Source organism: Loxodonta africana, chromosome 1 (genome assembly GCF_030014295.1).
Source record: "Loxodonta africana isolate mLoxAfr1 chromosome 1, mLoxAfr1.hap2, whole genome shotgun sequence".
NCBI lineage: Eukaryota > Metazoa > Chordata > Mammalia > Proboscidea > Elephantidae > Loxodonta > Loxodonta africana.
In genome coordinates, this window is record NC_087342.1 from 94,405,676 (window position 1) to 94,432,510 (window position 26,835).

General features: G+C 55.2%; 1 protein-coding gene across 1 annotated transcript; it reads right to left on the minus strand.

Annotated features, from left to right (window-relative positions):
* Positions 1 to 2,648: 2,648 nt before the first annotated feature.
* Positions 2,649 to 26,645, minus strand: LOC100671225 (collagen alpha-2(XI) chain). Its single transcript, XM_064294386.1, has 63 exons — positions 26,610 to 26,645; positions 26,166 to 26,243; positions 25,749 to 26,000; positions 25,445 to 25,507; positions 24,588 to 24,830; positions 22,321 to 22,380; positions 22,159 to 22,200; positions 21,867 to 21,929; positions 21,469 to 21,543; positions 20,885 to 20,971; positions 20,570 to 20,626; positions 20,353 to 20,406; positions 20,207 to 20,260; positions 20,051 to 20,104; positions 19,809 to 19,862; positions 19,569 to 19,622; positions 19,442 to 19,486; positions 19,268 to 19,321; positions 18,790 to 18,834; positions 18,534 to 18,587; positions 18,311 to 18,355; positions 18,122 to 18,175; positions 17,869 to 17,913; positions 17,574 to 17,627; positions 17,402 to 17,446; positions 17,134 to 17,187; positions 16,685 to 16,792; positions 15,565 to 15,618; positions 15,212 to 15,265; positions 15,056 to 15,100; positions 14,913 to 14,966; positions 14,743 to 14,787; positions 14,487 to 14,540; positions 14,331 to 14,384; positions 14,067 to 14,120; positions 13,512 to 13,619; positions 13,275 to 13,364; positions 13,023 to 13,076; positions 12,674 to 12,781; positions 12,424 to 12,531; positions 12,225 to 12,278; positions 12,060 to 12,113; positions 11,759 to 11,866; positions 11,556 to 11,609; positions 11,244 to 11,297; positions 10,986 to 11,039; positions 10,782 to 10,835; positions 10,351 to 10,458; positions 9,925 to 9,978; positions 9,679 to 9,732; positions 9,495 to 9,548; positions 8,675 to 8,728; positions 8,314 to 8,421; positions 8,122 to 8,175; positions 7,927 to 7,980; positions 7,559 to 7,666; positions 7,335 to 7,388; positions 6,996 to 7,031; positions 6,769 to 6,822; positions 6,381 to 6,648; positions 5,490 to 5,602; positions 4,912 to 5,118; positions 2,649 to 4,210 (listed from the first exon to the last, which is right to left on the minus strand). Exons 1-63 carry the CDS (start codon positions 26,643 to 26,645, stop codon positions 4,070 to 4,072), a joined length of 4,764 nt encoding a protein of 1,587 aa, XP_064150456.1. The 3' UTR covers positions 2,649 to 4,069.
* Positions 26,646 to 26,835: the final 190 nt, after the last annotated feature.

Sequence of the window (26,835 nt, forward strand, 5' to 3'; positions counted from 1 at the left end):
CTTCCTGAGGCAGCCAGAGCCTCGCTTTGACCCACTCCCTTCCCTGTCTCCTCTCTGTACCCACCTGCCCTGATCCATTCAGAAACCACAAATCCCAGCATGCAACAGAACCAAAGGAGGGAGAAAGAGAGAGTAACCCGTGGCTTTCTAGAATACGTCGTGCTCCCAGCTACAATGATCTAAACCAAAAACCAAACCAGACCAGCTGCTCTTGAGTCAATTCTGACTCACAGCCACTCCATGTGTGTCAGAGTAGAGCTGTGCTCCATACGGTTTTCAATGGCTGATTCTTCAGAAGTAGACCACCAAGCCTTTCTTCCAAGGCACCTCTGGGTGGACTCAAACTTCCAACATTTCAGTTAACAACTGAGTGCTTAATCATCTGCACCACCCAGTAACTCTGAGTGGTCCATATTTTATAAGTTGCCTTTTGACCATAAATCACAGATGCCAAAAATACCAGACCAAGGCTGAGGAGCAGTCCCAAGGGTGTGACAGGCTGGACGATCCCTCCCCACAGCCTTTCCTCTATAATCTCACTGCCCTCCCTGTGCCAAGACCTCCTCCCCTAGGCCTCCAAGCCTGGGGTCGGCCATGTGCCTGTCTCCAGCCCCTTCATGCCCTAATCCAACCTGGGAAGGGCTTTGCTGGAGTACAACTCCATCATATCACTTTCCTTTTTAAAAACCATCAATCACTGCCTCTCAGTACTGGTTTCAAGTTAAACTCCTTTGGGAGGCAGTCAAGACTTGAGAACCCAGCCCCTCCTACAAGACTTTGTGTTCCGCCCTCAACAGACCGGAAGTAGCTCCCCAAACCTCTGTCTCTCTTTTAACTCCTCCCCGCCCCATCCAGAATCCTCCATTGCCCACAAGCCTCTGGAGCCACTCCTAGCACCGCCTGCTTGAATGCCAGAGCACCTGCACTGCGCACACCCAGCGCCCCACTACGGCCCCACTCTGGAGCCCTGCCCTTCAACTCTTTTCTATCTTGCCCCAGAGCCAGGCCCAGGCTTGGGGGAGGGAAGAGAGACGTCCCCGCGGGAAGGAGAGGGGTGTGGCCCTGGCATCCTCATCTGCATCTTGGCACAGAGTCGCTCATAAAATTGTTGTATGCGGTCGGTTGGCACTCTAGTTAAATAGGCTTTTGTGGATTGGCCTGGGGACCTAACCGCCGTTTATAAATGTTATATGAGTGTATGGTGTTGTTTCCATGGAGAAAAGCCTTCTGAGCTCAGAGTATCTGACCAAAAGTGACCTCTGGGAGACACGCCCTTTTGTGCGCTGGGAGCGACCTCCGTGGGTTTGGCACCAGCCGCAGAGAGAGGCGGAGATCCTCGGCCCTGGCCCCGCCCGGCTGGGAGTGAGTGGGGAGAGGGCGGAGAGCGTCTGTGTAGGTCTGACCTGCTCCTGACCTGTGGCCAAGGCGGGGTGGGGGTAGGAGTAGGAGAGTCTGAAGCCCTGAGACTTGGAGATTGGAAGGAAGGTGTGGGTGACCTCAGAAACCCCATCCAACGCCTCTGACCCCAGTTAGACGAGATGGGGGTGGGGGGCTTCCTCCATTCTTCCCCCTCCTGGGTACGGGGGAGTGAGAATGAGAGTTCAGTGGGTGACCAAGGAGGGGCAGCGATTTAGAGACGTCTGCCCTGGTGGCGCAGTGGTTAAGCGCTGGGCTGCTAACCGAAAGGTCGGCTCTTTGAACCCACCAGCGGCTCCAGGGAGGAAGTTATGGCTGGCATCAGCTTCCGTAAAGATGTATGGCCTTGAAAACCCTGTGGGACGCTTCTGCTGTGTTCTACTGGGTCGCTCTGAGTGGGAATCATCTGGACGACAGTGGGTTTGGGAGTTGTTGTTTGTTTGTTGTTTGTTTTGTTTGGAGGACCTAAATGATTCTGCTTGCCCGTTAGCGGGTCGAGGCCCGGCGTAGGCACCAGGGGGCAGCAGAGGCGGGGTGATGCGCGGAGCTCGCCGAGCCGGGCGGCGGTTTTCACCTGAGGTCGTTTATCCCATCCACCCGCCTGTGCGATGTTTGTAGGCTCCCACAGGGCAGCTTCCTGGGATCGAGAGCGAGTTAGCGGCCAGACTCCAGGGTTTCAAAGATTGGGGTTTGTCCTTGTGGGCGGGAACCATCAAGGCGGTGCCGTGGGGGATCCACCAGGAAGAAGTACTGGGAGGGGGAGCGGCCTGGCGGCACCCAGGGGTTTGCGGACGCGAAACGGGGACCGCACACGCGTGCACACGCGCTCCTGCACTGTCTCTTCCCCGCCGCTGCAGCCCGGCGTCCAGCGAGGAAGGGGCGACCCAGTTGGGATGAGGCTCTGGCATGGTCTTAATCTGCCGCCCAGGAAGAGCGGGGCAGGGGACGTCAAGAAACGCTGCGTGGATAGGAAGCCCCAGGAGAGGCGGGAGGCCAGTCCTGGACAGAAGGGGCCGCCCTGGACACCTGACCCGGCGGGCATGGAGTTGCTGAAAAAACCGGGAGAGGACCAGCTGGGAAGAAGGGAGGTGGGGGTGGCCCGGAGTGGGGGGAGAGGGGGCGGGGCCTGTACATACTGACACAACACAAACCAAAGCCTCAAATTATATGGACGTGAATGCGCGCCAGTATGGAAGGCCTTGATGCCAGGACATCGCAAGCCTGAGAAGTGCAGTAAATGAGATTACGTGCGGGTAAATGGTATCTTGGAAGTGGGCCTCAGTCTTCTCATCTGCAGGGTTTATACCATCTAAGGCTCCTTCCAGCCTTGATGTCCCTAAAGGTCTGAGGTGGGAGAGGGTTGAGGCAGAATCAGGGAGGGCACCCACCCTCAACCAGAAACCATCCCCCACTGGTGTCAGACAGAACCCTGGGCCAGAGGGACCCTGAGCCCCCACCCCATGACACCGGGGTTTGTGATTCTGTACTTGCCACCCAGGTTTTATAAAGTCTCTGGGCCCTGACACCCAGCTGGACAGGCCTTCCAGGGGGTAGGGTCATCACCCATTCCTGGTAACAGCTCAGCTGGGAAGAAGGAGTGCTAGGTGGGGGAATGAGGGGCTGAAAGAAGTCAACGCAAGCACCACACACATACACCCTGGGAGGAGACAATCACATTATTTAACCATCAGTCAGAATGGACGCTGGTCCTAGGGCTAGACAGGGTCCTGAAGGTCCCCTCCATCCATATGCCAGACATTAACCCTTTAATTGCAGGATCAGGGAAGATGGGGGGTGACCAGGGGAGGGGCTGTGGTGTCCGGGATGGCAATGGGATACTTGGGGGCTCAGGGCCATGGTAATTTACCAGTGCACATGGAAGAATTTCAATTATTCCAAAAACCAGCTGAATATAAACCCCAAACACTCCCTTTACCATTCATTCCTCCCTGGGAGAGTGCCCGGACAAGCCTCAGGCAGTCCTGCCAGACCCAGACCAACTAAAAGCCAACAGGTTCATGGGCCAGGAACCAAACACCTGGTAAGTAGAGATGAGAGAGCCCCGCCCTGGGGAGAGAAAGTCAGAGCCCTGAGGCAAAGGAGACCATATATTCCAACATTCACAGTGGGTGCTACAGGTGCTGTGTTGGGGGGGCAGGGTTCACCCCAGAAACCCCCACACAAGTCACTGAGGAAAGCCCTGAGGCAAGGATGAGGTGCCAGGGCCTCACCCCTGGACAGCCCTGTCTCAAACATCCGCTGATGTTTATTGGCATTTCTCTATCTTTTTTGTTATTTCACTTTCCGCTCTTTAAATAATTAAAATAATTAATTTTAAATACAAAATACACAGTGTCCTTTCTCTTCCACTTGTTTGGGGTGGTTGGGAGGCGAGTTTTAAATAAGGGTCTCAGCTCTCTGACAGGTCACAGGCTCCAGGTGGGAGGGCCAAGAGCCCCAGGGGCCACCCCTCCCCTGGGGTGTCCCAACTCCCACTTCACCCCTCCCCTGGGCTGCCCCTGGAGGGGTTCTCAGTGCCCTGGCCCATGGCCTCCTAGATGGTCAGGGGCCCTCTTGGGAAGTGGCACGTGGCTGATACTGCGGGACTCCAGGTGGGCCTGGTTCCGACAGGCAGGGTCAGGTAGACAAGGTCCTAGCCCATGAAGCAGACAGGCCCCAGCAGCACCCCACCCCGCCTCGGGGGTGCCCCCAGGTCTGAGAAGGAGGCATCCAGCACAGGCAGCTGTTCCAGCACAGGGGTCCGCACCTCCAGCACGGTCCGGCCTTGCTGTGTCTGGAGGGGGAAAAGAGGGAGGAAGGAGCGAGGGTGGCTGAGGCACAGGGATGTCCAACCTCAACCCAGGCTCACCTCGCCTCTGAGCACCCTGAGATGTAATTCCCCCAGTCCATGTCACATGTACAGGCTTGCTAAATTTCTTCTTAAAATTTCTTCCAAAGAGAAGGATTAGAAAAGTTGTGTGTGTGTGTGTGTGTGTGTGTGTGCATAAGCCAGTCTGTGTGACTTTGGGTTTGTCTTTGAGATGATCTTTCTGTGAGGGTGGTTCTGTGAATGTGTATACATTTGCATACATTTGTGGGTGCACCTGTGTGGCCAAAGTCCACATATGTATGCCTGTGTGACCGCATCCAAGAGTCTCTAGGATATATGTACAGATTTGACTCCACGGGTTTGTGGGTTTGCAGCCAGTGTACATGTGTTTGTGAGCTGGCAGAATTCACCCTGTGTGACTCCAGTATATGCACACACGTGAACCCCACCAGACGGCTGCCACAGTCTGGCTTCCATCCTTCTCATCCTCCTCAGTCCCAGCTGAGCTCCCTGAGGACCCCAGGGAACATATCTGAGACCAGGAGGCTGGCCTCCTCCACTGCTTTCCCAGGGGCCCCTGCTCCAAGGGTCTTCCCACCTCTTTTCTCCAGCCTCAGAACCTGGGATCCCCTCCCCCACACCACCCAACTCTTCCTGGTTCCCACCTGACAGCCATCTCTGAACTCCTTGACATAAGGGCTGGTCTCTGGGCTCAGGTCGTCCTCATTGGCCCCACGGAGTCTCAGGAGACCATCCTGGGCCCCCCCAGAGCATGGGTAGGAGATGTCCTGATGGGCCGAGACGCTGAGCAGCCGCAGGAAGGTAAGCTGGACCACACCTACTGGGGAGCCCTCTGAGTCCACGTAGGAGAACTGTAGGAGAGAGGGGTCAGGATCAAGGGAGACAGAGACAGGGGGTCTGAGGAGCACCCACAGAACTAGGGCAGCTGGGGCAGGTGATGATCAGGAATGGGTGGAGAAAAGTGTTTGGGGGGAAATGAGGGCACAGCGTGGGAGCCAGGGGGCTGGGGTAAAGGAAAGGCAAACATCAGGGAGGGTTGTCAAGGAAAAGGTGAGCATCAGAGGACAGGAAAGAAGTCACAGAAGAGGGAGTCAAGGAAAGCAGGCTCTGCAGGGATGGAGGGCAGGGATCTTGCTTGGGTCACATGGCCCAGAAACCACTAGGCCCTAAGGCGGGATACACTATGGGGCAGGGGAAGGGGTGGTCAGGGGCCAGCTCTCACCTGTGTGATATCGTCCCTGGGCGTCACACAGGTTTCCCCTCCTGCTGTAAAGTTGCAGAAAACCCGGAAGGCATCCCGAGCACAGCCCTGGTTGGGGTCGACCCAGTACTCTCCTGATGGGGAAGGGAGAGGAGCATCAGGGCCCCGAGGTTGCAGGCTCCAAGATGCTCTTGGCCTCCACATTCCCACTTCCCTCCCACTGTTCCAACCCCCCCACCCCAAGCTCTCCCCACCATGTTTTCAGTCTCCCAGTCCTTCTGCTCATCCCTTCCTACTTCAGTCTCCCCCACTGCTTTATACCCCTGCCCTGTCTCTGCACCATCCTTGGCTTTCTGACACCATCCATCCCCACCAGTAACCAAGCCCAGGCTCTTCTGAATGATGAGGATACATGCATAGTCACATTGCATACAGTGCATGGTTGTGGGTACGCACATCTGTGTAAATGCAAATTTGTGTGTGCATGTATATGCATCTATGCCTGTAGAGACTGTGTCGATATTGAACTGGTACCCTCTGGTATGACCACATTAGGTTGTTGTTAGGTGCCATGAAGTCGATTCCTGACTCAGCGATCCCACGTGATGGAGTAGAACTGCCCCATAGGGTTTTCTTCACAGAAGCAGATTGCCAGGTCCTTCTCCCACTGAGCTGCCGGGTGTGTTCGAACCTTTTGGTTAACGGGCTAGCACTTAACCGTTGGGCTCCTTGGTATGACCATGTCAGTCGCTAAAATATTGAAACACTTCTGAACTGGTTGGTGAATAGCTGCTGTTCCAAGCCCCTCAGCCTCTAACCAACGCTCTAGCGTCCATTCTGATTGTTCAGTGCCCATGCTGTGGTTAACATTTTAACTATCACCCCTGGTATGTCCCTGAGGCCCTCACTGACCATCAGGCAGCTCAGGGTGGCACAGCTTCAGGTCCTGGCAGGTCCGGGCGGGGCTGTCCTGGGTCCCCGTTGGCCGCCTCATCTGCTCGATCTCATCGCGCAGGGAGTCAAGTGAGCCAAAGATCTCCTCCAATCCCCTAGGACTGCCTGGGGCCCCCCCAGTCGGCATGGCCTCATCCTCTTGCATCAGGCGGCTTCCATCCACTGAGCGCCGAGTCTTCTTGGGCATCTGGATGGGCAGTGGCTGGATCACCTCGCCCGGAGGGCCCTGCGGGGAGGGACAGGTGGAGAGGTCAGAGACACAGTCAGTATGAGGTTCTGTAAAGCAGAGAAATACCAGGACAGAAAGGGCTATTCTGTGAGAAGCAGGCCCTAAATCGTCACTCACTGGGTGTCCTGGAGGGCCTTGGACGCCCTTCTCTCCCTTGGGTCCAGCTGGGCCCTGTCAAAGGAGTAAATGAGGTCACAGAGGAGTCAAGAGGTCAAGTATGGAATCAAGGTCACAGAAGAATCAAACCAGTCTTCAGACCTGGAATGAGGCTCCACTGCGGGGGAGTATGTTTGCCCTGGAGAGGCAGTGGGGGTCAGAGGTCAGAGCTGACTGGGGATACTCACTGAGGCTCCTTTGGCTCCTTTGGGGCCAGCAGGTCCCTGTGAAATGAGGAGCAAGAAAGACACAGTCACCACAGGGTAAAGACAGGACAGAGAGGAATGGAAAGGCAGGGTGATAAGTCCACAGGTAAGTGCAGGAGGGGCAGGCATGAGGGAGTGTGGGAACATCCAGGGAGGCCCTGAAAGTGTGGGGGAAGGAACACGCAAAGTGTAAGGGCGTGGCGGGATACTGAGGGCTCTATCTGTTAGGCTGGCACATGCCATGGAAGTCGCTGGAAGATTCTAGAGCCAGGGAGTGATGGGGTCTAGAGAATTTAATGGAGGAACAGATGGGGTACTCACAGGGAGGCCAGGGGACCCTCCAGGACCGATGGGGCCAGATGCTCCTGGGATACCCTAGGAACGGGAGAAGCCGGATTCACCTGGTTCCTCCTTCCTCCCACCTCCCCCCAGCATCTGTTCCCTCAGGCCACAGCTGAGCCTCCACCCCCACCTCCTCCCCAGCCCCAATATGAATTCCCACCCTCTGTCCCCTCAGCCCTCCCAGGACCACCCCCTCCACTTACCGTCTCTCCCTTCTGTCCTGGGGAGCCCTGAGGGCCAGGAAGTCCCCGGTCGCCCTTCTCTCCCTGCTCCCCAGGGGGGCCGATCAGTCCAATAAGACCTGGGTGACCCTGGAGGAGGGGGCAGGTGGTCAGGGGGGTGCAGAGGGGAGACATGTGGGTGATGGAGAAGGAGAATCAGAGGGTCAGAGCAGAGAAGATACGGAGATACAGGGTCTGGGGAGAGGGGGGCTGTGAGTGGCCCTCACTAAGTAAGGAACCCAGGACTCGGTGCTGGAGGCCTAAAGGGCAGGGTCCTTGGGGTCCCCATAGGCTTCCAACAGTGAGGGTGATGGGAGAAACACCTGGCCACATGTCTGTTTGCCACTCACCTTCTCTCCCTTGGCTCCAGCATCACCTTGGAGGCCAGGAAGCCCAGGGGGTCCCTATGGGGAGATAGGAAGTCACTCCCTCCAGGGAGAGGTGGGGCCAATTTCTCACACCACCACTTCGCACTTCCTCCAGGCTTCAGCCCGATGCCCACTGCCTCCCCTGGCCCCCACTCTGCCCAATCTATGGTCACTCACCACAGGACCTGGAGGCCCGGCCTGGCCTGTGGCTCCGGGGCGGCCTTGTTGACCCTGCAAATTCAAGGGGACCACAGAGGTCAGGAACAGTGTTCCCACCAGGCTGTCTCCTCTTCACTTCACACTACACCCCACCCATAACCCTTTACACTGCCCACCCAAGCAAGCCCCCCACCGAGATCCATGACTTACCACTGAGCCTGGGAGCCCTCTCAGACCATCAGGGCCAGGCTTTCCTGCAGGGCCTGCAGGACCCACAGCACCTGTCTTCCCTGGGGCACCCACAGCACCAGGGTCTCCCTGAAACACACACAAGGAATATGTCCTGAAGGGCAGAAGAGGGGGTGTGGGTTGGGGCATGGGGTCCAAGGTGGAAGGGGTGAGGTAGGAAGGAGGGGCCAAAACTGCAGGATCCCCTGGGGCAGGAACAAGCATGGAGAAGCCCTGTCCCCACAAGGGACCCAGCGAGGGGGAGGTGGTCATCTGGAGACAGAGGAATCTGAGGAGCAGGAGGTGTGGGATGTCCCAGTGTCATGAGCAGCCTCTCCCTCACCTTGGCTCCCTTCTCTCCTTGTCGCCCCTCAGGACCAGGTGTGCCAGCAGGACCCTGCAGATACAGGTGGAAAGGGAGAGATGGGACAGTGGTTACTATTCCCATCGAGTCGATTCTGACTCAGGGCAACTCCATGAGTGTTAAGAGTAGAACTGTGCGCCATAGGCTTTTCAATGGCTGATATATCAGACGTAGATCACCAAGCCTTTCTTCCAAGGTGCCTCTGAGGTTGACTTAAACCACCAACCTTTCAGTTAGCAGCCAAGAGCATTCAGTTTACACCACCCAGGCACTCCAGGCAGTGTGGGTAGCCAGGCTCAACTCCTTCCCCCCTTCTGTCCTCCTGGGCACCTGCACACACATGCGCGCCGGCACAAACACACACATACACCCTTGTATATACACAGGCACAGAGGGCTGATTCACAGACAGTAAGAACTGGTACATCTGTACCAGTTGTTAAAATATTGAAGAGTTCTGTACATTTGGTGAAATGCCACTGCCACCCCAAGTGCTCCACCTCCTGCCCCAGCACCTAAAGGGTTAATCCCTGGCACAGCAGGGGCTCTTTGGTGTCCATTAAATTGGTCAGTAAACACTAGCCCTGGCAAGAGCTTACATTCCAAAAGCCAAGAACAAAGATACCCAAAGATACACAGCACACTTACAAACACACAGGCACACACACATTCCACCCCAAGGACAACCCAGAAACCAGCCCCAGACGTCTCCCTGCCCACCCCACCTGCCACTGCCCCTCTCCATCCACCTTCCCAAGGACTGCCACTCAAAGTCCCAGGTGTCTACTCTCCTTGCCTACCCGCTTTCCAAGTGGTCCAGGAGGTCCATTCTCCCCAGTGGGACCAGGGGATCCCTAGGGAGAGAAGAATAGGGGCGGCTGAGTGTTTGACCTCCAGCCAAGGGACCCAAGAATAGAGAGGACTCAGGGTATGGAATCTGAAGGTTTGGGCTGTTTTGGAGGGGTGGGGTCACTTGTCACTCACAGGCTGTCCTGGCTCGCCATCCTCTCCATGGTCACCTTTAGCACCATCCTGGCCCTGCAGGGACGATTTAAGTAAGGTCAGAGGGGAATCTTGACCCAGCTGGCATCACCCCAAAACTTCCAAAACTACGCTTCTTCCCATCTTTCTGCCTGCTCTGCCATACTCAACAGCTTCCAAACACCCACGCCCATTGGCCCTCCATAGAATCCCCCCCTTCTTCCCTTCCCCTCCCTGGGTAAGACTCACCCGAGGGCCACCTTCTCCAGGGGGGCCAGGGTCACCAGGAAAACCAACAGGACCCTGACTCAAAAGGAGAACAGAGGTCAGGCTCACAGCCCCCAGCCCACCCAAAGCCAACACAGACCCCCATAGGCATGTCACAATTTCCCTCTCAAAAGGCAGTGCCCCCTACCCGCCCCCCAGCAAGGGGTCTCCTACACCCCCTTTTCTCACGCACTCCATGCCTCTAATGCTTTTCAGGCTCTAAGTAGGGGGTATCCCTCACTTTCTCTCTCTCTGGATTCTGGATCCAGGAGACCCCATTCCCAGAGCTTCCCTCCCAAGCATCCCCCAGTTTTGGGCCCCCAACACTCCAAGGTGCTTACACTCCCACACACCTGTATTCCCAGGTCTCCCATTTACAAGGCCCTCCTCTCAGCCCCTCAAACTCACAGGGTTCCCTTTGGGGCCGTCATCGCCGGTGGGGCCTTTAGGCCCTGGTGGCCCTGCCTCACCCGGCTGTCCAGACTCTCCTTTCTCCCCACGGTCCCCACGTGGACCCTGGAGGAGAAGTGAAGGGGACAGGTGAACCCAAGAAGTGAAGGGGATGCAGCCCCTGCTTTCAAGACCCCCTCAAGCCTCCCCCACGTCCTCTCCTGGTGACTAGGGAAGCACACAGAAGGGGAAGCCCGTGTGGGAGTCCCCTGGCCCCTCTTCCCTTCAAAGAAAGGGTAACTGTGCTCCCTCAAACCCAGGGCCAGGCCAGCAGACAATGGCCAGAGGCAGAGACTCCTGGGCTAGGGAGGAGAGGAGGGGTTCCAGCTCAGTGAGGCTCGCAGGAACAGTGGGGGTGGGCTTGAGGGCATGTGGGTGTTATCACTCACCTTGACACCTGGCTCACCCTGGACCCCTGGGGATCCTGGCTCTCCTGGCTCCCCCTACAAGGAGATTGGGGTCAAAAACTTCCTTTTGGAAAAATACCCCAATGTCCCCCTACATGTCATTCTATTCTGCCCCTCAGCCAAAATTGGCACAAGTCCAACCCTATTTCCCCCCAAAACCTATCCATTTATCCCCTTCCCAGTTACCTTCTCTCCAGGGGGACCCAGGTTCCCAACACCTCCTGGGGGACCTTGTGGACCCTGCAAGAGGAGCAGGGTCATTGTTTAGAGGACAGAGGCCTGGGTGAGGGCCCTAAGGTCCCTCAGAAAAAAGACGGTGAGTCAGTGGGGGACCTTCCCAGAGCTCAGTGACTTCTCTAAGATGAGTTTACGGTCTGGGGAAAAGGAGGCAAGGGATTGATTGGCCACAAGGATCTGAAGGAACAAAAGGCCGAGAAGACTCACATCAGCTCCATTGGGTCCAGCTGGGCCTCGAGGTCCTGGGGGGCCAGGCGGTCCCTAGGGAAGAACAGATACAACAGAAATGGGGAAAGAAAATGAGACAAAGAAAGTGGTGGACAAGGACGAATGGTAGAGGGTAGGGGGCAGAGAGCAGAGTCCTCAGCAGAAAGGAGGAGGGGCTGCAAGGGCAGCAGGCAGTTAGGACATTCAGTGATCATGGGGTGTTCGGATGGAGGCTGGATGGCAGGAGGGGGTGGTTAGTAGGTGGGCTTAGGGTCAGTAGGGGTCACACCCCATCAGTGGGGTCGCACTCACCATAGGGCCCACGTCTCCAGTTTCTCCCTTCTCCCCAGAGGGGCCTGGCAAACCCTGTGCAGGTGTACACATCAAAGAACCAAATGAGATCCCACACGCCCCCCGCCCCCAAGTCCTCTCCCCGCTTCTCAGTCCTGGCAGGGTCTAGGGCAGACATCAGTCCCATTCTGACCCCAACTTTTAGTCCCCACCTCTCAACTCACCTGTAGGCCAATGGGTCCTGGAGGCCCATTGAATCCTCTTGTTCCTTCATCACCTTTGGCTCCAAAGTGTCCCTGGGGTCCCCGAGCTCCAGGTTCCCCATCTGCTCCCTGAAGGGGACCAGAGGCAAGTACACAGAGATTGTGGGTCATGGGCCAAGTCTCCGCTATCCACAAACCCCACACAGGGCTGGACACCAGGCCCAGATCCCCCAATCCCACCCCACCCCCACCCCCAAGGGCAGAAGGGAAATTAGGGACAGACTCAAGGCTGCTAAGGCCTCAGGTGTCATCAGTCACTCACCGCTGTGCCAGGCTGCCCCACAGGACCAATGGGTCCAGGAGGTCCAGGAGGGCCCTGCAGGGGAGTGGGGGGGGAACAGAGTCAGAAACACCAAGACAGGGAGAGAGACTAGGTGGACATAGGTTTAGGCCAGGAGGTTAAAAGTCAAAGGTCATGGACACTTACGTGTTCACCCTTGTTCCCTTTGGTGCCCTTCTGTCCAGGGTCTCCCACCTCACCCTGGGAGGAAAAGGCAAATGAGATATTGGAGAAAGGAAAGACAGTGAGAGTGTAGAGAATATTAAGACAGGGATCAGGGGTCATGTCCAGATGAGCGACCTCAGCTGGAAGGAAGATTGGGCCCAGGGTCTGGATGTTCCCTCACCTTGTCTCCATCCTCACCAGCCACACCTGGGGGTCCAGCAGGACCAGGAAGCCCCACAGGACCCTGGACCCCATCACGACCAGTAGGACCAATGGGGCCCTTCTCACCCTACAGGAAATGAAAGAAGGAGTCATGGCCTGAAGGCAACCTTCACCCTCAACACCTCCACAGGAAGTTCTCTGTTACCCATCACTCCTCGGCTCACAGACCCCTCCCCAGTGTCCCTTCCTAGGGTTCCCCACACACTCACCGGGACACCTTTCTCTCCTGCTGCTCCAGGGGGGCCCTGTGGTCCTGGGCGTCCTGGGGGGCCAATGGGTCCCCCTGATCCTGCTGCACCTCGTTCCCCAGGGGAGCCCTGAAAGGGGACATGAAGTCAGGCCTTCAGGAAGGAGACTCCAGCCCACCCACACCAGAGGACCCCTGACTGTAGTTCCCAAGAGAAAAGCCCATCAGATGCATCCTGCCTGACCCTGGACTCCCTTTTCCCAGCCCCACAGCCCCTGCCTAGATCCAGACGCCTCTCTACACCCTTCCTCACCCATCCCCTTTCTGTTTCCTCCCCACCGCCCCCCCCCCCCCAGGGACTCTAGACTCACTGCAGGGCCAGGAGGACCGGCTGGACCTTCATTCCCCTTCAAACCAGGTCCACCCTGTGAATCAGAGATTTGGGGCAACAGAGATGAGACGGTAAGGTAGGACGTCATAGAAAGAGGGGTCCAAGAGACATCCAAGGAAGCAGGAGGGTCTGGGAGGTGAGACAGGCCAGATATGGGATAGGGAAGTGATGCTGAGGGTGTCGGGGTACACGGTGGCTTGTTACAAGCAGTCAGGTTTGGGGTCAAACTCACAGCAGTGCCTGGGAGGCCTCTTTCTCCTGGGAAGCCCCTCAGACCAGCGGGACCATCCTTCCCTGGGGCCCCCGGCGGACCAGGATCTCCCTAAAAGGAAAGGAGAGATGATGAGCCACAGCCATGTCCTAAAATTGGGCAGAGAGCTCTCTGCCCCCTCAGACTCCCAGTTACCTGTTCCCTTCAGCACCCCAACCCTGGTCCCCCAGTTTCACTTCCGCCCGGCTCCTCACTGACCTTTGTTCCTTCCTTTCCAGATGTCCCAGGCAGCCCCTGCTCCCCAGGGGGCCCTGGGGGGCCTGGGTGGCCTCTCTCCCCCATGGGTCCACTTTCTCCTGCTGCTCCCTGTGAAACGGGCAGAGAGGCCCCAGACTTACACCTTCTGCCCCACTGTCTGCTCAAAAAGCCAGCCCTGGCCACCGTAAAATATCCCCAGTCCCTTCCACTCACACCACTCTAGAACCCCTTTATCCTTGCCCCAAAGCTGCTGGGGAATTCCTGGGGTCCCCCCTGGGCACTGCTCATTTTTCTTCCCCAGAGTGGAGTGACTGTGCCACCTTGTGGTCCTGTTGGGGAACTGCCTCTTCTCCCAGCCAGGAGATGGGAACTGACCCCAGAACCAGACAGATACTCAGGATCCTGGCCCCAAATCCCAGCTCCATCATTACCCCAGCCCCAGAGACCTGAGTCAGGCAAAGCATTGGCAGGATTATGTGATTTGGAGAAGGGGGAAGACAGGCAAATAGACTAATTCCAGCATCTGGGATCCATTCTCTCCAAGAACAGATATACCTGAGGTCCCACGACCCCTGGGGGGCCAGGGGGGCCAGTCTTCCCCTGGAAACCCTAAGAGAAGGAAATAGAAAAGAGTGGTCAGAGGAACCGCAGACATTGTGGAGGAAAAGAGGTTACCACCGAGTCCTTGGCTGTGGGTCTGGGCTGTGCCAGGTGCCCTCCACTCTGCCAGGGGAACCTCCGTGGTAGGCCTTCCAGCAGTTCTGGGGTTTGAGAGTCTGAGGGGGCCACCACAGATGGACAATTAGGGGCATCACTTACCACTTCGCCTCGCTGGCCTGGGTGTCCCGGCAACCCGTCCTTCCCAGAGGGGCCCTGCAAGGCATTCAGATGTCAGGTGAACTCAGGGCTCAGAACGGGGATAGGGAAAAAGGGGTGACAGAACCAAGGTGGGTCAGAGGTCAGAGGTCAGCTTACCGGGGGTCCTTTGGGGCCAGGAAATCCACTGGGGCCCTGAGGTCCAGGGAGACCCTACAGACAGATGGATTGAGTCAGGAGAATGATATGGCGGGCTGGGAAGGGAAACCCTACAGACAGATGGATTGAGTCAGGAGAATGATATGGCGGGCTGGGCAGGGAAACACAGCTTCTTCCCTGAGGTGAGGAGGGAGCTGGCTTTGTTCAGTCTCCCTGGGGTGCACTGGGGAACAGGGAGACTCCAAAGCACACTCACCCTCTCTCCGGGAGGGCCGTGGGGGCCATCACCGCCTGATGTTCCCTGTGGGGGAAACAGAGTCAGGAAGTGGGAGAAACTGCTTTCTAGCCACCTCAGAGGTCAGAGGGGTTAAGGGTGAGCTAGGGATGAAGGGGGAGGATAGAATAGAGCCCACGAGCACCACTGACCTTCGCTCCAGACTTCCCAGTGGCTCCTCTGGGCCCTCGCTGACCCCGAGGACCCTAGAGAGAGGGAAGGGGAGTCGTCAGAACAACCCAAATACACTCCCTTTGGATCTTGAGCCATTTGTCCTTCTCCTCAATACACTTACTGTGGGGCCTCGTTCTCCCCGCGGCCCTGATTTCCCTGACAGGCCCTGGTGGGAAGGAAGCAGAGAGAACAGTCATTCAGGGAATGGCTCTCCCATGGAGCCCCCTTCAAACCTCACCCTGCCCTTCCCTCCCCCCGACACCTCACTCCAGCTTACCCGGGCTCCCTTCTCTCCACTGGCTCCAGGAAAACCGGGGAATCCCAGGGATCCCTGGTGAGGGTGGAGAAGGGGAAAAATTAAGAAGTCAGTAAGGGGGAGGACCCAGGAAGGGCCAAAGGGGTCAGGAGAAGCCATGGGGGCAGCAGTGTGGGAGACTTGGGCTCTGGCAATAATTGGATGGCCTTGGACAAAGCCCTGCTGTTCTCTGGGCCTCTGTTTCCTCGTCTGTAGAATGGCTGTGTACTGAATTCTGTAGGGTCCACCACTGCTCTGTCAGTCTGAGCTTACTTCAGTTGGGAGTCAGGGAAGGCAGAAGGTAGAGGAAGGGCACAAATGGGGCATCACATCACCTTGGGACCCTGGCGTCCAGGGTAGCCAGGCAGACCAGGAATGCCCAGCTTGCCCTGTAGAGGAACCAGGAACAATTAGGAGAGAGGAGCCACAGATTTTGATCCATCCCCCCGCAAAAAAAAAAAAAATTTTTTTTTTTTTCTGGAGACCCCAACCCTCAGAGGTGGAAGCCATCCCCAGCCCAGCAACACTTGCCACCAAAACCCCAGCCCCTGGCTCCTCATCTCCAGCCCCTCCAGCTGCCTGGCCCCTGGCCTTTGCAATCTTTCCTTCCTGAGAGTAGATAATCCCCAACTCTAATGCTCAGATCTTGGCTCCCTGAAAGTGTGCCGCTTCCTCATGTCCTTCAGAGCCCACTCTGATCTCACCACTGCCTGCCTCCCAGCCTCAGCTGCCATCTTCCCCAGCACACACTGCTCCACCAAGGCCTCCACACCATGCTGGGTACCACCCCAGCTCCCCCAACATGCACCCCTTCCTCCTCATGCTTCCAGGCCCGCCTTGCCAAGACAGCTGTGGACCAGTGGTTAGAATAGGGAATTCTATCGCCAGACTGCCTGGGCTCACATCTGGACTCTGCCCCTCGTGGGCTATGTGATCAGCAAGTATCCTAACCTCCCTGTGCCTTCATTTCTTTATCTGCAAAACAGGGACTGTAATAGTGCCTACCTCATAGGCTTATTACAATGAGCTAGTCTGTGCACAGGCCCTTGTACAGAGTAAGTGCTCAGGAAGAGTTGGCTCTAAAGATCTCCAGTCTCACCTGTTTGACACTTCTCAGAACCCCTACTGCTCTGGGTACATGTTTTCCCTCTGCATTGCACTGACCCCTTGGCCCGCATTATTCTATGAGGGCCTGTGTGCCTCGTCTTCACCAATCTGTTATAAACTCCTCATGACAAGGGCTGTTCCTTGACTTCTTATACCTTCTCCCTCCAATCATCGATGCCCAGAAAGTGCTGTATATATACAAGGGAGTATAATAAAAGTGTGCCTTTGATTGACTCACTGACTTCAGCTGTTGGCACCCCCATGCCCACCCTGACCCAGCACCCAGGCCACCCTCACTGCACCTCCCTAGGGAACACAGACACAGATCCCTCATTCCCCCTCCATCACCTTCTCACCCATGAGCCCAGGGGGCCCAGGGTCTCCGGTGGGTCCAGTGCGTCCCTTCGGGCCCTCGGGGCCATCCTCTCCCCTGGAACCAGGGACTCCAACCTCACCCTGGGTGAAAGGGTTGGAGAGGTAAATATCAGAGACTGGAGGTGGGGGTGGGCCCTGAGAGGAGAGGTGGGCATTGGTGAGGCTAAGAATGGACGGAGGCGTCCCAGAAGCTATTAGGGGACAGGAAAGGAAGCCTCAGAGAGGCAGGAAGAGACATGTGATTGGAGGATCGGTGTGACAGACTGTGGGTTGTCATCTTATGAGGATCAGGTTCTAGAGGAACAGAATGCTAGAGCTGGGGAGTCAGGAGTGTTAAGGGGATAGGCCAGTGATTGGGGACTTCAGAGTGGAGGATCACTGGGGCATGGAGTTGGGGGATCAATGTAGGGATTTCTACTCACCCTGTCACCTTTCACGCCCATGTCACCTTTGAACCCAGGAAAGCCATCCTCGCCCTGAGAAAGATGGGGGTGATGTGACACCACAGGTGATGGAGGGTTAAGGGGGTTAAAATGGAGTTACAGAGAACGTGGGTGGAAGGGTAGATTTCAGGAGCTGGAGGGCAGTGTGGGGCAAGTTGAAGGGAAGGAGGAGGGGAAAGGAGACAGACAGGAAAGTTGGTGTGGGGCTGGGTTAGAGATGTTGGGAGGTTGGGGGCACACTGCTTACCTTTTCACCCTTATGACCCTTCAGACCCCGAATTCCATCCACACCCTAGAATTAGAGAAAGGGGTAGAGGAGAGAGAGATCAGGGGATGGAGATGGAGGGACTGAGCTCCTAAGACCCCATCTCACTCCTCTGACAGCAGTCCTTTATCTCCCCACCCTGGTGGTCAGTTACCTTGACACCTCGAGGTCCTGGGTATCCTAGAGGACCCTGAGGTCCAGATGGACCCTGAAAGAAGAAAAAGAGGACTTTATAAAAGGGTCTCAGGATGTCACCGTGGGGATCTCAAGGAGTGGGAGAAATGGGAAGGACAACACATTGGAGTCTGGATGGGGACACAGGGCCTGGGAATTGAAAATATCATCAAAGCCATGTGAACAATCAGACAAGGAAATCTCAAGGATTTTGAGGCCTCAAGGTCTGGGTGGAGATTCCTTAAGGGGACAGAAAGAGGCATGGAAGATCTCACCTGGTTTCCTTTGGTTCCAGGAGGGCCTTCCTTCCCAGGGTGGCCCTGTGGGAAAAGGATAGAGAATGTGATCTCTGGCCTCTGGCCTTCACTGCACCCCTCCCTATATTTCTTCCAACTCAAATTGCCATTGTGCCCTAATGAAGCCGACTGGCCATGGGCAGGCATCACCAGTGACCTCTCAGAGCCCAGAGGTCTGTCCCTGGGGTGCAGGGCCGAGGAGAATTAGAATCAGAGGTGGGAGCCCACTCACCGGGGGTCCATCTGAGCCAGGCATGCCAGGTAGCCCTGGTTTCCCTCGAGGACCCTGCAGGAAGACAAAGAGACTCAGGGTCATTGGAGGAGTCAGCTCTGATCACAACTAAAGTCCCAGCCAGACATTTAGGGACCTTCCTGCACTCCCACTATCAGCACACCCCCTGCCCCCACCTCAGTCTCTTACCTTCTCTCCATGGGGGCCAATGGCACCCTGAGGCCCGGGGAGACCCTATGCACCAGGAGAGAGAAGTGAGGGGGCCTCATAGAAATCAGTTACCCTCTTCTCCATCCAGCCTCCTCTGCTCAGAGCATGCGCAATGAGGGCCTGAGACCCCCATCCAGCTCTGACCCACTGCAGAAGCCCCAGGGGTCGCTGAAGTTGGGGAGGTGTGGACAGGGCCACTCACTTGGGTCCCAGGAGTGCCCTGTTGTCCAGGAGGTCCTGGCTCTCCCTGAGGTCCCTAGAAACAGACAACCACATAGGTCAGAAGGAGCTGGTGACAGAACAAACCTAGGGCAGAGAGCTCAGCCCCAGCAGGGAGAGCTAAGAGGGCAAGAGCAGGAGGCAGGCAGCAGGTCAAGTGGGGGCAAAGGGAACATACCCTTGGCAGGGAATCTCAGGGGCTAAGGGCTGGAGGTGGGTCTCCCCTATCCATCACTCACCAAGCTCCCTTTGGGGCCATGGGGACCATCCATGCCTCGGACTCCCTGAAACACAAGAGGAAGGTGAGCAGGCTGGAAGGGGGGCCAGGTCCTGGAGGGGACTGTGGTTTCTGAGAGGCCAGTCATTCCAGGGAGTGGGACAGGCAGGCTCACATCTGTCAGACTTCTAGCTCATCCCAAACCTAGACAAACAGCTGGCCCAGATCCACAGGGCGTGGGTCTGCGAGTCTGTGGGTTTGTGGGTTTTTGTTTTATTTTTCGTGAGAATTTTTTTTGGGGGGCTGTGCTCAGAGCCCTGGGAGCACTGTACCACACGGCCCCCCAAGGGCATCTGGGGGTAAAGGTTGAAGGGTGGCTAGGTGGAGGCCAGGAAGCTAGTGGGGACTGGGACTCATGGAGGGGGGCAAGTCAGAAAGGACAGAGAGTTGCAGAGGTCAGGTGGTAAGGTCAGGGTCAGAGGTCAGGGACAGTCACTTACCGGGGGTCCAGGAACACCAGGTGGGCCTTTGGGGCCAAGGAGACCTCGAGGCCCCTGTGTTCAGAGTTGAGGGAGGAGACAACACGCATGAGTGAGAAAGGAGTCCCTTTCAAGCCCATGCCCCTTCCCTTGCTTCCCCAAAGCACCCCCACCCAAACCAACCCCTGGACTCACCGACTCTCCAGGCAGTCCCCGAGGCCCAATCTCCCCATCATCTCCCTGCAGGAGGAGGACATGGTGAGGAAGCCCATCCTTCCAGACCTTTCCTGAACAGAACCCTGCCCTCTTGCCCAACACTTACCCTCTCTCCATCCTCGCCAGGAGGCCCAGCAAGGCCCTGGGCACCAGTCTCACCCTGGAAAATGGGGGAACAGGTAAGAGAGGCCTCAAAGCCACTGATATAGGCAGACACAGACCCTCTTCAATTAGCCAACCGGTTACATTCATCGAGCTCCTGCTTTGCCTTGAGACCCCTACCTTCCCCATTCCCCACAGAGAATCCCCACCCCACCCACAATACCCCACCCCCCAGTGTACTCACCCTATGTCCCTTCTCCCCAGGCAGCCCTGGGAGTCCATCAAAACCTCGGTCACCCTGTAGGGAAAAAGGGAAGCCAGAATGAGGGACCAGTCCTTCTCATCTCACCTCCTCCTCTATGGTGTCCTGAGTGGGAAGGGTCTGCATCGTGGGGGAACCTAGAAAACTAGGTGACCCCCAAAAAATGAATGAACCCATGTGGGCTGGGAGCTACTAATGTCAGAGAAGGGCCCAAGGCTCTTTACCTTCACTCCAGGTTCTCCAGGCATTCCTCGGGCTCCATCTGCACCTGCTCGGCCCTGGAGGTACAAGAGAAGTGTCAGGGCAAGCCAAGGGCACAGTCCTCCAGGCTCAGTAATCATCTCCCACCCACTTCCCATCCCACCCCCTGGGTCACTCACTCTTCGCCCAGCCTTGCCAGGAGGGCCTGAAAGGCCCTGAGGTCCTCTGGGGCCCTAGTGATGGGAGAGACAGGGACAGGGTTAATGGGCATAGATATAGGGGGATACACTGGGTTGGAGATCAGATGTTGAGGGGGGGAGGTCACCTGAGGTCCTAGGTCTCCAGATTCTCCTTTTAGGCCAGGGCTTCCAGGTTGTCCCTAAAAGAGAGGATAGAGGGTGGCCACGTTGAAGGACACACCCAAAAATGACCTCAGAGTCCCTCCCCAAAAGAAGCAAAACAACTTTCAGCCTAACTCCTTTCAGAAATGTCATACCACACACACACAAAAAGATCTCATACCCCAAAACCCACTCACTCACCAAAGGTCCAGGGCGGCCTGTGTATCCCATGGGGCCAGGAGGCCCACGGAGCGCCAGCTAGGGGAGCAGGAGACAGCAGAGTTGAGGAAGAGGCCCCTGGAGAACTCCCAACCCCAGTACACTCTCCAAATTCACCCACCCACTGTCTAACCTTCTTCAACTGCCTTATGTTCTCCTCAACCTCCCCTCAGCCTTAAACCAACTCAGACCTTCTCTGCCCTACATTCACTCCCAACCTATCCTTCCAGGCTCTTCCAAGAATCTTTCCTTCCCACTACACCCCACCACCACCATAATCCCCTCATCCCTACTTACCCGCGCCTGCTGCAGGATTGCCTGGGCCTGAGCCTCCTGGGCTGCCACCACAGGGCCTTTGTCACCCCCACCACTGCCAAACCGGAACTTGGGGTGGGGAGGAGAGTAGGAGAAAGAAAAGGAGGTCCAGATTTTCTTCCAGAAAATTTACATGTCCCTCCCAACCAGAAGCTTCATTCAGCATTTCTGGCCCATCCCCACATTCTGGGGCACCCTTCCTGTCCTTCTCCAGCATTCCCAATGGCTTCTAGACAATGACAGAAATTTTCAGAAACTCAACTCCTGCCCTTTCCTCACTCTCTTGTCTCCTTCCTCCTGAAAGAGTCTCCTTTGGTTCTAGACCTCCCTAAAACATAGGGTTTTCTGCATGGTTCTAGGTGATCCAAGTTTGATTCTAGAAGACCCATGTTTGGTCCTAGATCATCTAATGAGTCCCTCATTCACCACTCCCAGAGACAAATCCCTTGAGTAAATGGTCCCTAGAAACTCTTTCATAACCTTCCTGACCCTCTGGTTCTTGGTGATGCAACACAACTCCCCCAGCTTCCCCATCATCCCTTCCCAAAACCCAGAAGACAACTCACTGGGAGCATGAGGGATGTGCCAGGAGGACCAGGGGCCCCATCTGAGCCAGGAAGCCCTGCTCGGCCAGGGGGGCCCTGGAGGAGAAAGAGAATGAAAAGGATATGGTGACAGCCAGGGGGGACATTAGGATCTTGGCATCATTTTGAAGCCCTTCTCAAATGAATAAATGTAGACTTCCCTAGATCTTTCCCGAACACCGCCCCTCACAGAGAAAAATGAGGGTGAAACACCAGACTACACCCCTCCCTAACCAAAGTATACCCTCTTTTCTGGGTTCTGAGGAGCACAACAGCCCCTCATTCATCAATCAGCTAGCAAGGAATTACTGTGCCTGGTTCCCCCCAGCATTGGGTATAGTAGCTCCTCTGCAGCCCCTCCAATCAAGATACTCTCTTACCCTCTCTCCAGGGTCTCCAACTGGGCCTGGGTTTCCCTGGATGCCAGGGGGACCAGTCAATCCCTGAGGAACAAAAGAGGAAAGGTTCAGATGCGGGTGAACAGGGAGTTCATATACAAGAGAAATATGTGGCTGAGAGGTGGTTTCTCCAGAAGAGATCTGGGAATCAATTGGAAGGACACTCCAAAATTCTGAGGAGGAGGCCTGGACATATGTGGGGAGGGCACAGATGAGCATGTAGAAGTGGTCTCTGAGAAAGGAATGGAGGCTAAGAGGTCATGGCTGGACTTACCGCAGGGCCTTCTGGACCAGGTGGCCCCTCTACTAGCATACCCTGTGGAGTCAAAGATTAAAAGTCAGAAACTATAGGGCTAGCACCCACTAGTCCCACCCCCTAGCCCCACCTCCCTCAATTCTTTCCACTGCCCTCAGCTTAGTGACCATCATGACTTACAGGCTCTAGCACTGCAGGCTCCCCCTTCTCTCCCTTCAGCCCCCGGGGTCCACGGGCAGCCTGAGGGAGACACACATGTAACCCCCAGTGGGGCCTGTGAGCAGCCAGGACACCAGGACTGTCCCCATCCCAACTCCAACCTTCATCCCCAGGTCCTCTCCATACCTCCCTGATCCCACCCAAAATCCCCGACCCCACCCCAAGATTCCTCTTCGCAGACCTCCAGGGCCTGCCCAGTAGACCTCAGCTCCACCCCGCCCCCACCCCCACCTCATTCCCATTGAGCTCATCTTTCCAATCCTATCTCAGCAGACACAACCTCCTCATCTCCCTGAGAGCCTATTCCAGGAAGGTCTTCAGACCTTCTGGGATTACAAACTTCTGATTTTCCCAAACCCTCTTCTGGAGGGCCCCACCCTGTCCCCCCAAACATCATCAGACCCCAGGAATCCTTATAAGCTTAAGAAACCAACAATTTCCTCATCCTTTCCCCAACCTAACAAATAAGAATCTCTCTAAGGTTATGGTTAGATTTTTATTTGGGGGGCAGGGGGAGGGGGTAGGGTATGGACCCATATGAGAATCTGATAGATGAAAGCTATGGAGACTTTCTTTGGAAGAAGAAAAATTGTATACCCTTATGCACAAAATTTTTCTGAGAATTTCTAAGGGTTCACAAATTAAAAGCTCCCCAGAGTTTAACTATCCATATTCTCAGTAGATTTGGAGGGGAAGGCTATACTGATATCCCAAACCCAGGACCCATCACTGGTTTTTGAAAAAAATACAGCTCTGGGGCTCAGTTACCCAATCCGCCTCAAATCCCCCCAGTTCCTCCCCAGTCAGGGCCCTACACCTTTCCTCTGGTCCTCACTTTTACTCCAAGTCCACCAGCTTCCTCCCTTCCACACTTCCCACTCAGATGTCCAACCCCAATTCTAGGGCCAGAACCAAGGTAAGGACAGAGAGAATGAAGGTCATTCATCCCAACCCCACCCCAAGGTTCTTCAGAATGCTCCCATCCATCTCCAATTTCTGAATGCTCCCAAATCCCAGATCAACCCCGACTATCCAGAAAGCAGCAGAAGAAAAAGGCAGCAAAGGGTCAAGGGTAACAATATTAGAGAAGGCAGGTATAGGATGAAGCAGTAGGGTAGGGGAGGCAGCCATACTGCAAAGCACGCAAAAGCTGAAGTAAAAAAGATATGAAATATCCCAACTGACAGGAAGTGGTCAAAGACACAGGAAACAAGGGAGGCAGAACAAAGGGAAAAAATACTTGGAAGCAAGAATGATGCCATGGCCAAGAAAAATTAAACATGGCCAAGACGGTAAGAAAATGAACTATACAAACATGAAGTGGTTGGACAGACAGGAAGCAGCCAAGAAAAGAGAATCCAGGAAGTGGACCTTCAACAACAACATGACTGCAATGACCAATAAAGAAAAGAAATACACAAAACAGAAAGTGACTCCTGGAAAGGGAATTATGACAGTGAAAGGCAATTCTTCCAGAAAACACAAATATCAAGCTTAGGACACACAGGAATTTGCCATGAAAAATATCTAGGCCCACAATAGAAACTTTATGATTTGGATGAACTGAGACACACAGGAAGCGCCTTATTCTAAAAGGAAATTGTCACAAGACGGCATGAAAAAATAGAGCTAAAACACAAATAATAAGTCCCTTTCAGTCCAGTCTGACACAGTCACAAAGATGGACACCATGGCTGGAGGAAGACAGAAAGAGACAAATAGGAAATGACCCCTAGGTTAAAGTGTCAGACAAAGTTAGATCGTTTGGCAGAAACATGGACAAGAAACTGTTTTAACCAAGAAGAAATGATGGAGACAGACTGGAAATGGATACAAGGTAGGGGCTTATTGATCAAAAGCTATATGAAATCCCGCTTGATTGAGACAGGAAGGAAGTGGTCAAGAAAAACAGGAAGTGGCCGTGGAGTTAAAAAAGAAGAAAAAATCCCAGTTGCCTTGGGCAGAGGTATCCACAAGAATCAAGGATAAGACATATGGCAAGGGAGGGCAAGAAATAATATTCTCTAGCAACATATACATTTTATATGAACAGAAAATAGCAAACCATGAAGAAAAAGGAGCTTACAGCCAAAGGCAATGATCAAAACAACAGAAAGAAAAAATAAAATGGAATTTCTAAATATGAAATATCTGAAATAAAAAAAATAAAGGCAATTCTTTTAGCTCCCACCAGAGGTCAAGAGCGAAGAGGAGCTCTGTTCACTTACGGCTCCTGAGTGGGTTGTCTCCGCAGAGAGGGCAGGGCCAAGCTCGGTCTCCTCACGATAATCGTCCCCATAGCCATAGGCGTAATCGTAGGGCCCTTCTGGGGCGTCTGTGCCACCCTCCCCAAGTTCTTCTGCCAAGAATCTGTCAGCTGTTGGGGGTACCTGGAGATCTGTCTGCTCCTTCCCCAGGGGTAGGGTGGGAAGAGGGTAGATGGTGGCATTAGGGCTGAGATGAGGTTTTCCCTAGACCCCAAGAGGTGACACCTTCTAACCCAAAGGACTCTGAGGGTAACTGGGACTGGAGTCCCAAGAAAAGCAAGGGGAATTGTCATGTAGGAAGGGGATAGCTAGCCATCAAAGGCTCAGAATGGGGAGGGATGTCCAGAAAATGGGCCAGGTGGGAAGAGGCAGTAGATGACATGAAGGGTGGCCAGAGGGTTGGACACAGAGTAGACAAATGGACACATGATGGACAAAGGAGCCCAGGAAATGACCAAAGAGATGGATAGAGAGACTGGGAGAAGAGAAAAAGTGACAGCATTGGACAAAAACAGGTTCCTGGAATGGAAATAAGATATATAAAGTTCAACAATTTAACACCAATATGGAGAAGAGATTACTCTGGAATCAGTGATGGAAGGAGACATGGACACTGAAAAAAAAAAAAATGGCTGTACTTAGAGAAACAAGCACATCCATAGGTCTGGAGTGACCAGAAGCCAGAAAACCATAAATGCATATGACAAAGAAACCTCCTGCCAGAGAAGGGGCTGGTTCATCAAGACAATATGAGGCAAGGGGAGTGGGTCACAGACACCTATTGCCCCCAGCTGGGCAAGGACAGGCGATGGAGTTACCTCCTCAGGGGGTGGCAAGGGGCTTGACTCCAGCATTCCTTCCTCTTCACCTGGGATAAGGTCCTAACCCCAAGGGGAGGGGGAGAAGCAGAGTAGCATGGGGTAGGGAAGGAAGGAGAGAGGAGTTAGCCTGAGGGGAGGCAAAGCAGCATCTGTCCCTCCCTGAGGGCAATGTGTGTCCCATGCTGGGGGGTGGGGGAAATCTCAGATCTTGCAGCCCCTTTGGAGGAGGGACAGTTCAGGGAGAATGAATCTCCGAGGATGAAAGGGTTTGGGGGCAGAGATCTGGATGCCCCAGCTCTACCTGCTGGTAACCACTGCCTCTGGTCCTGGAGGGGCCCTGGGCAGCGAGGGGAGCTGCCTGCTGAGATGGGCGCTGGGAGGGGGGAGGCTGGCCCCGTGCTGCGCCAGAGCCCCCAACTCGGGTGGGCCTCCGGCCTGGCGAGGGGGGTGCCTGCCGGGCTGCTGACCTCTTGGCAGGTGGGGTAGGTTTTCGGGGAGGGGTCCAGCGCCCCCTGGGGGAAGGGGAAGCCCTGTGGTTGGGGCTCCAAGACCGCTGCAGTAGAGAGACATGGGAGGGGGCAATAAGTAAGTAAGCCCCTATAACCTAAATATATGGTGTCTCTCCCCACAGGTTGGGGAGGGAAGAGAGGTGTCATAGGAGATGTTTGCAAGGGGTAGTAGAAGGAAGGTGAGAAATGAAGAGGTCCCTCAGGTTTACCTGATAATCAGGGGTCGTCCCCGTAGTCATCTCATCATAATAGGGGGGCTCGTAGTCATAGTAGAAAGACTCAGTGGGCTGGTATTAGGGAAGGGAGGAGGAAAAGATAGGAAAGGGACAGGATAATTGGAAGGCCAGAAGGGAAAGGTTGGGGAGCGGAAGATGAAAAGATGGTGTGGGAGTTAGGAAACAGAGGAGGCATGGAGTTGGGAAGTAGTGGGTAGAGAATGAAAGAAGAGATTGGGGGTCAGAAGAGAGATGCGGGAGAGGTGGGAAAGGGGGAGTGGGTCCCGCATGTGGCACAGAAGTAGACATAATTAAGAGATTGACCCTCCCATCCTCAGACCACTGACCCCATATCACATCTGCCACCCTAACCATCTGGACCCCACCCAAGCCAGAATCTCCCTTCCTTTCCCCCCACCACAGCCCCTAACCCTGTACCTCCATCTGCAAGGGGCCAGAGACTGGGTCCCCCATCACACACTTCTGCAGATCCACCACCCTTTGGGGATTCTCTCTATCTGCTACTGCTTCCCCATTTCTCCTCTTTGGTATTACTATCTCAACTTCTTTCTCCCTGTTTCTGTCTCTCCCCTACTCTGCCCTCCCATCTTCCCTTTCCAAGTCTTCCCTTCTCTGACTCTCTCTCAATCTCTTAATTCAAGGA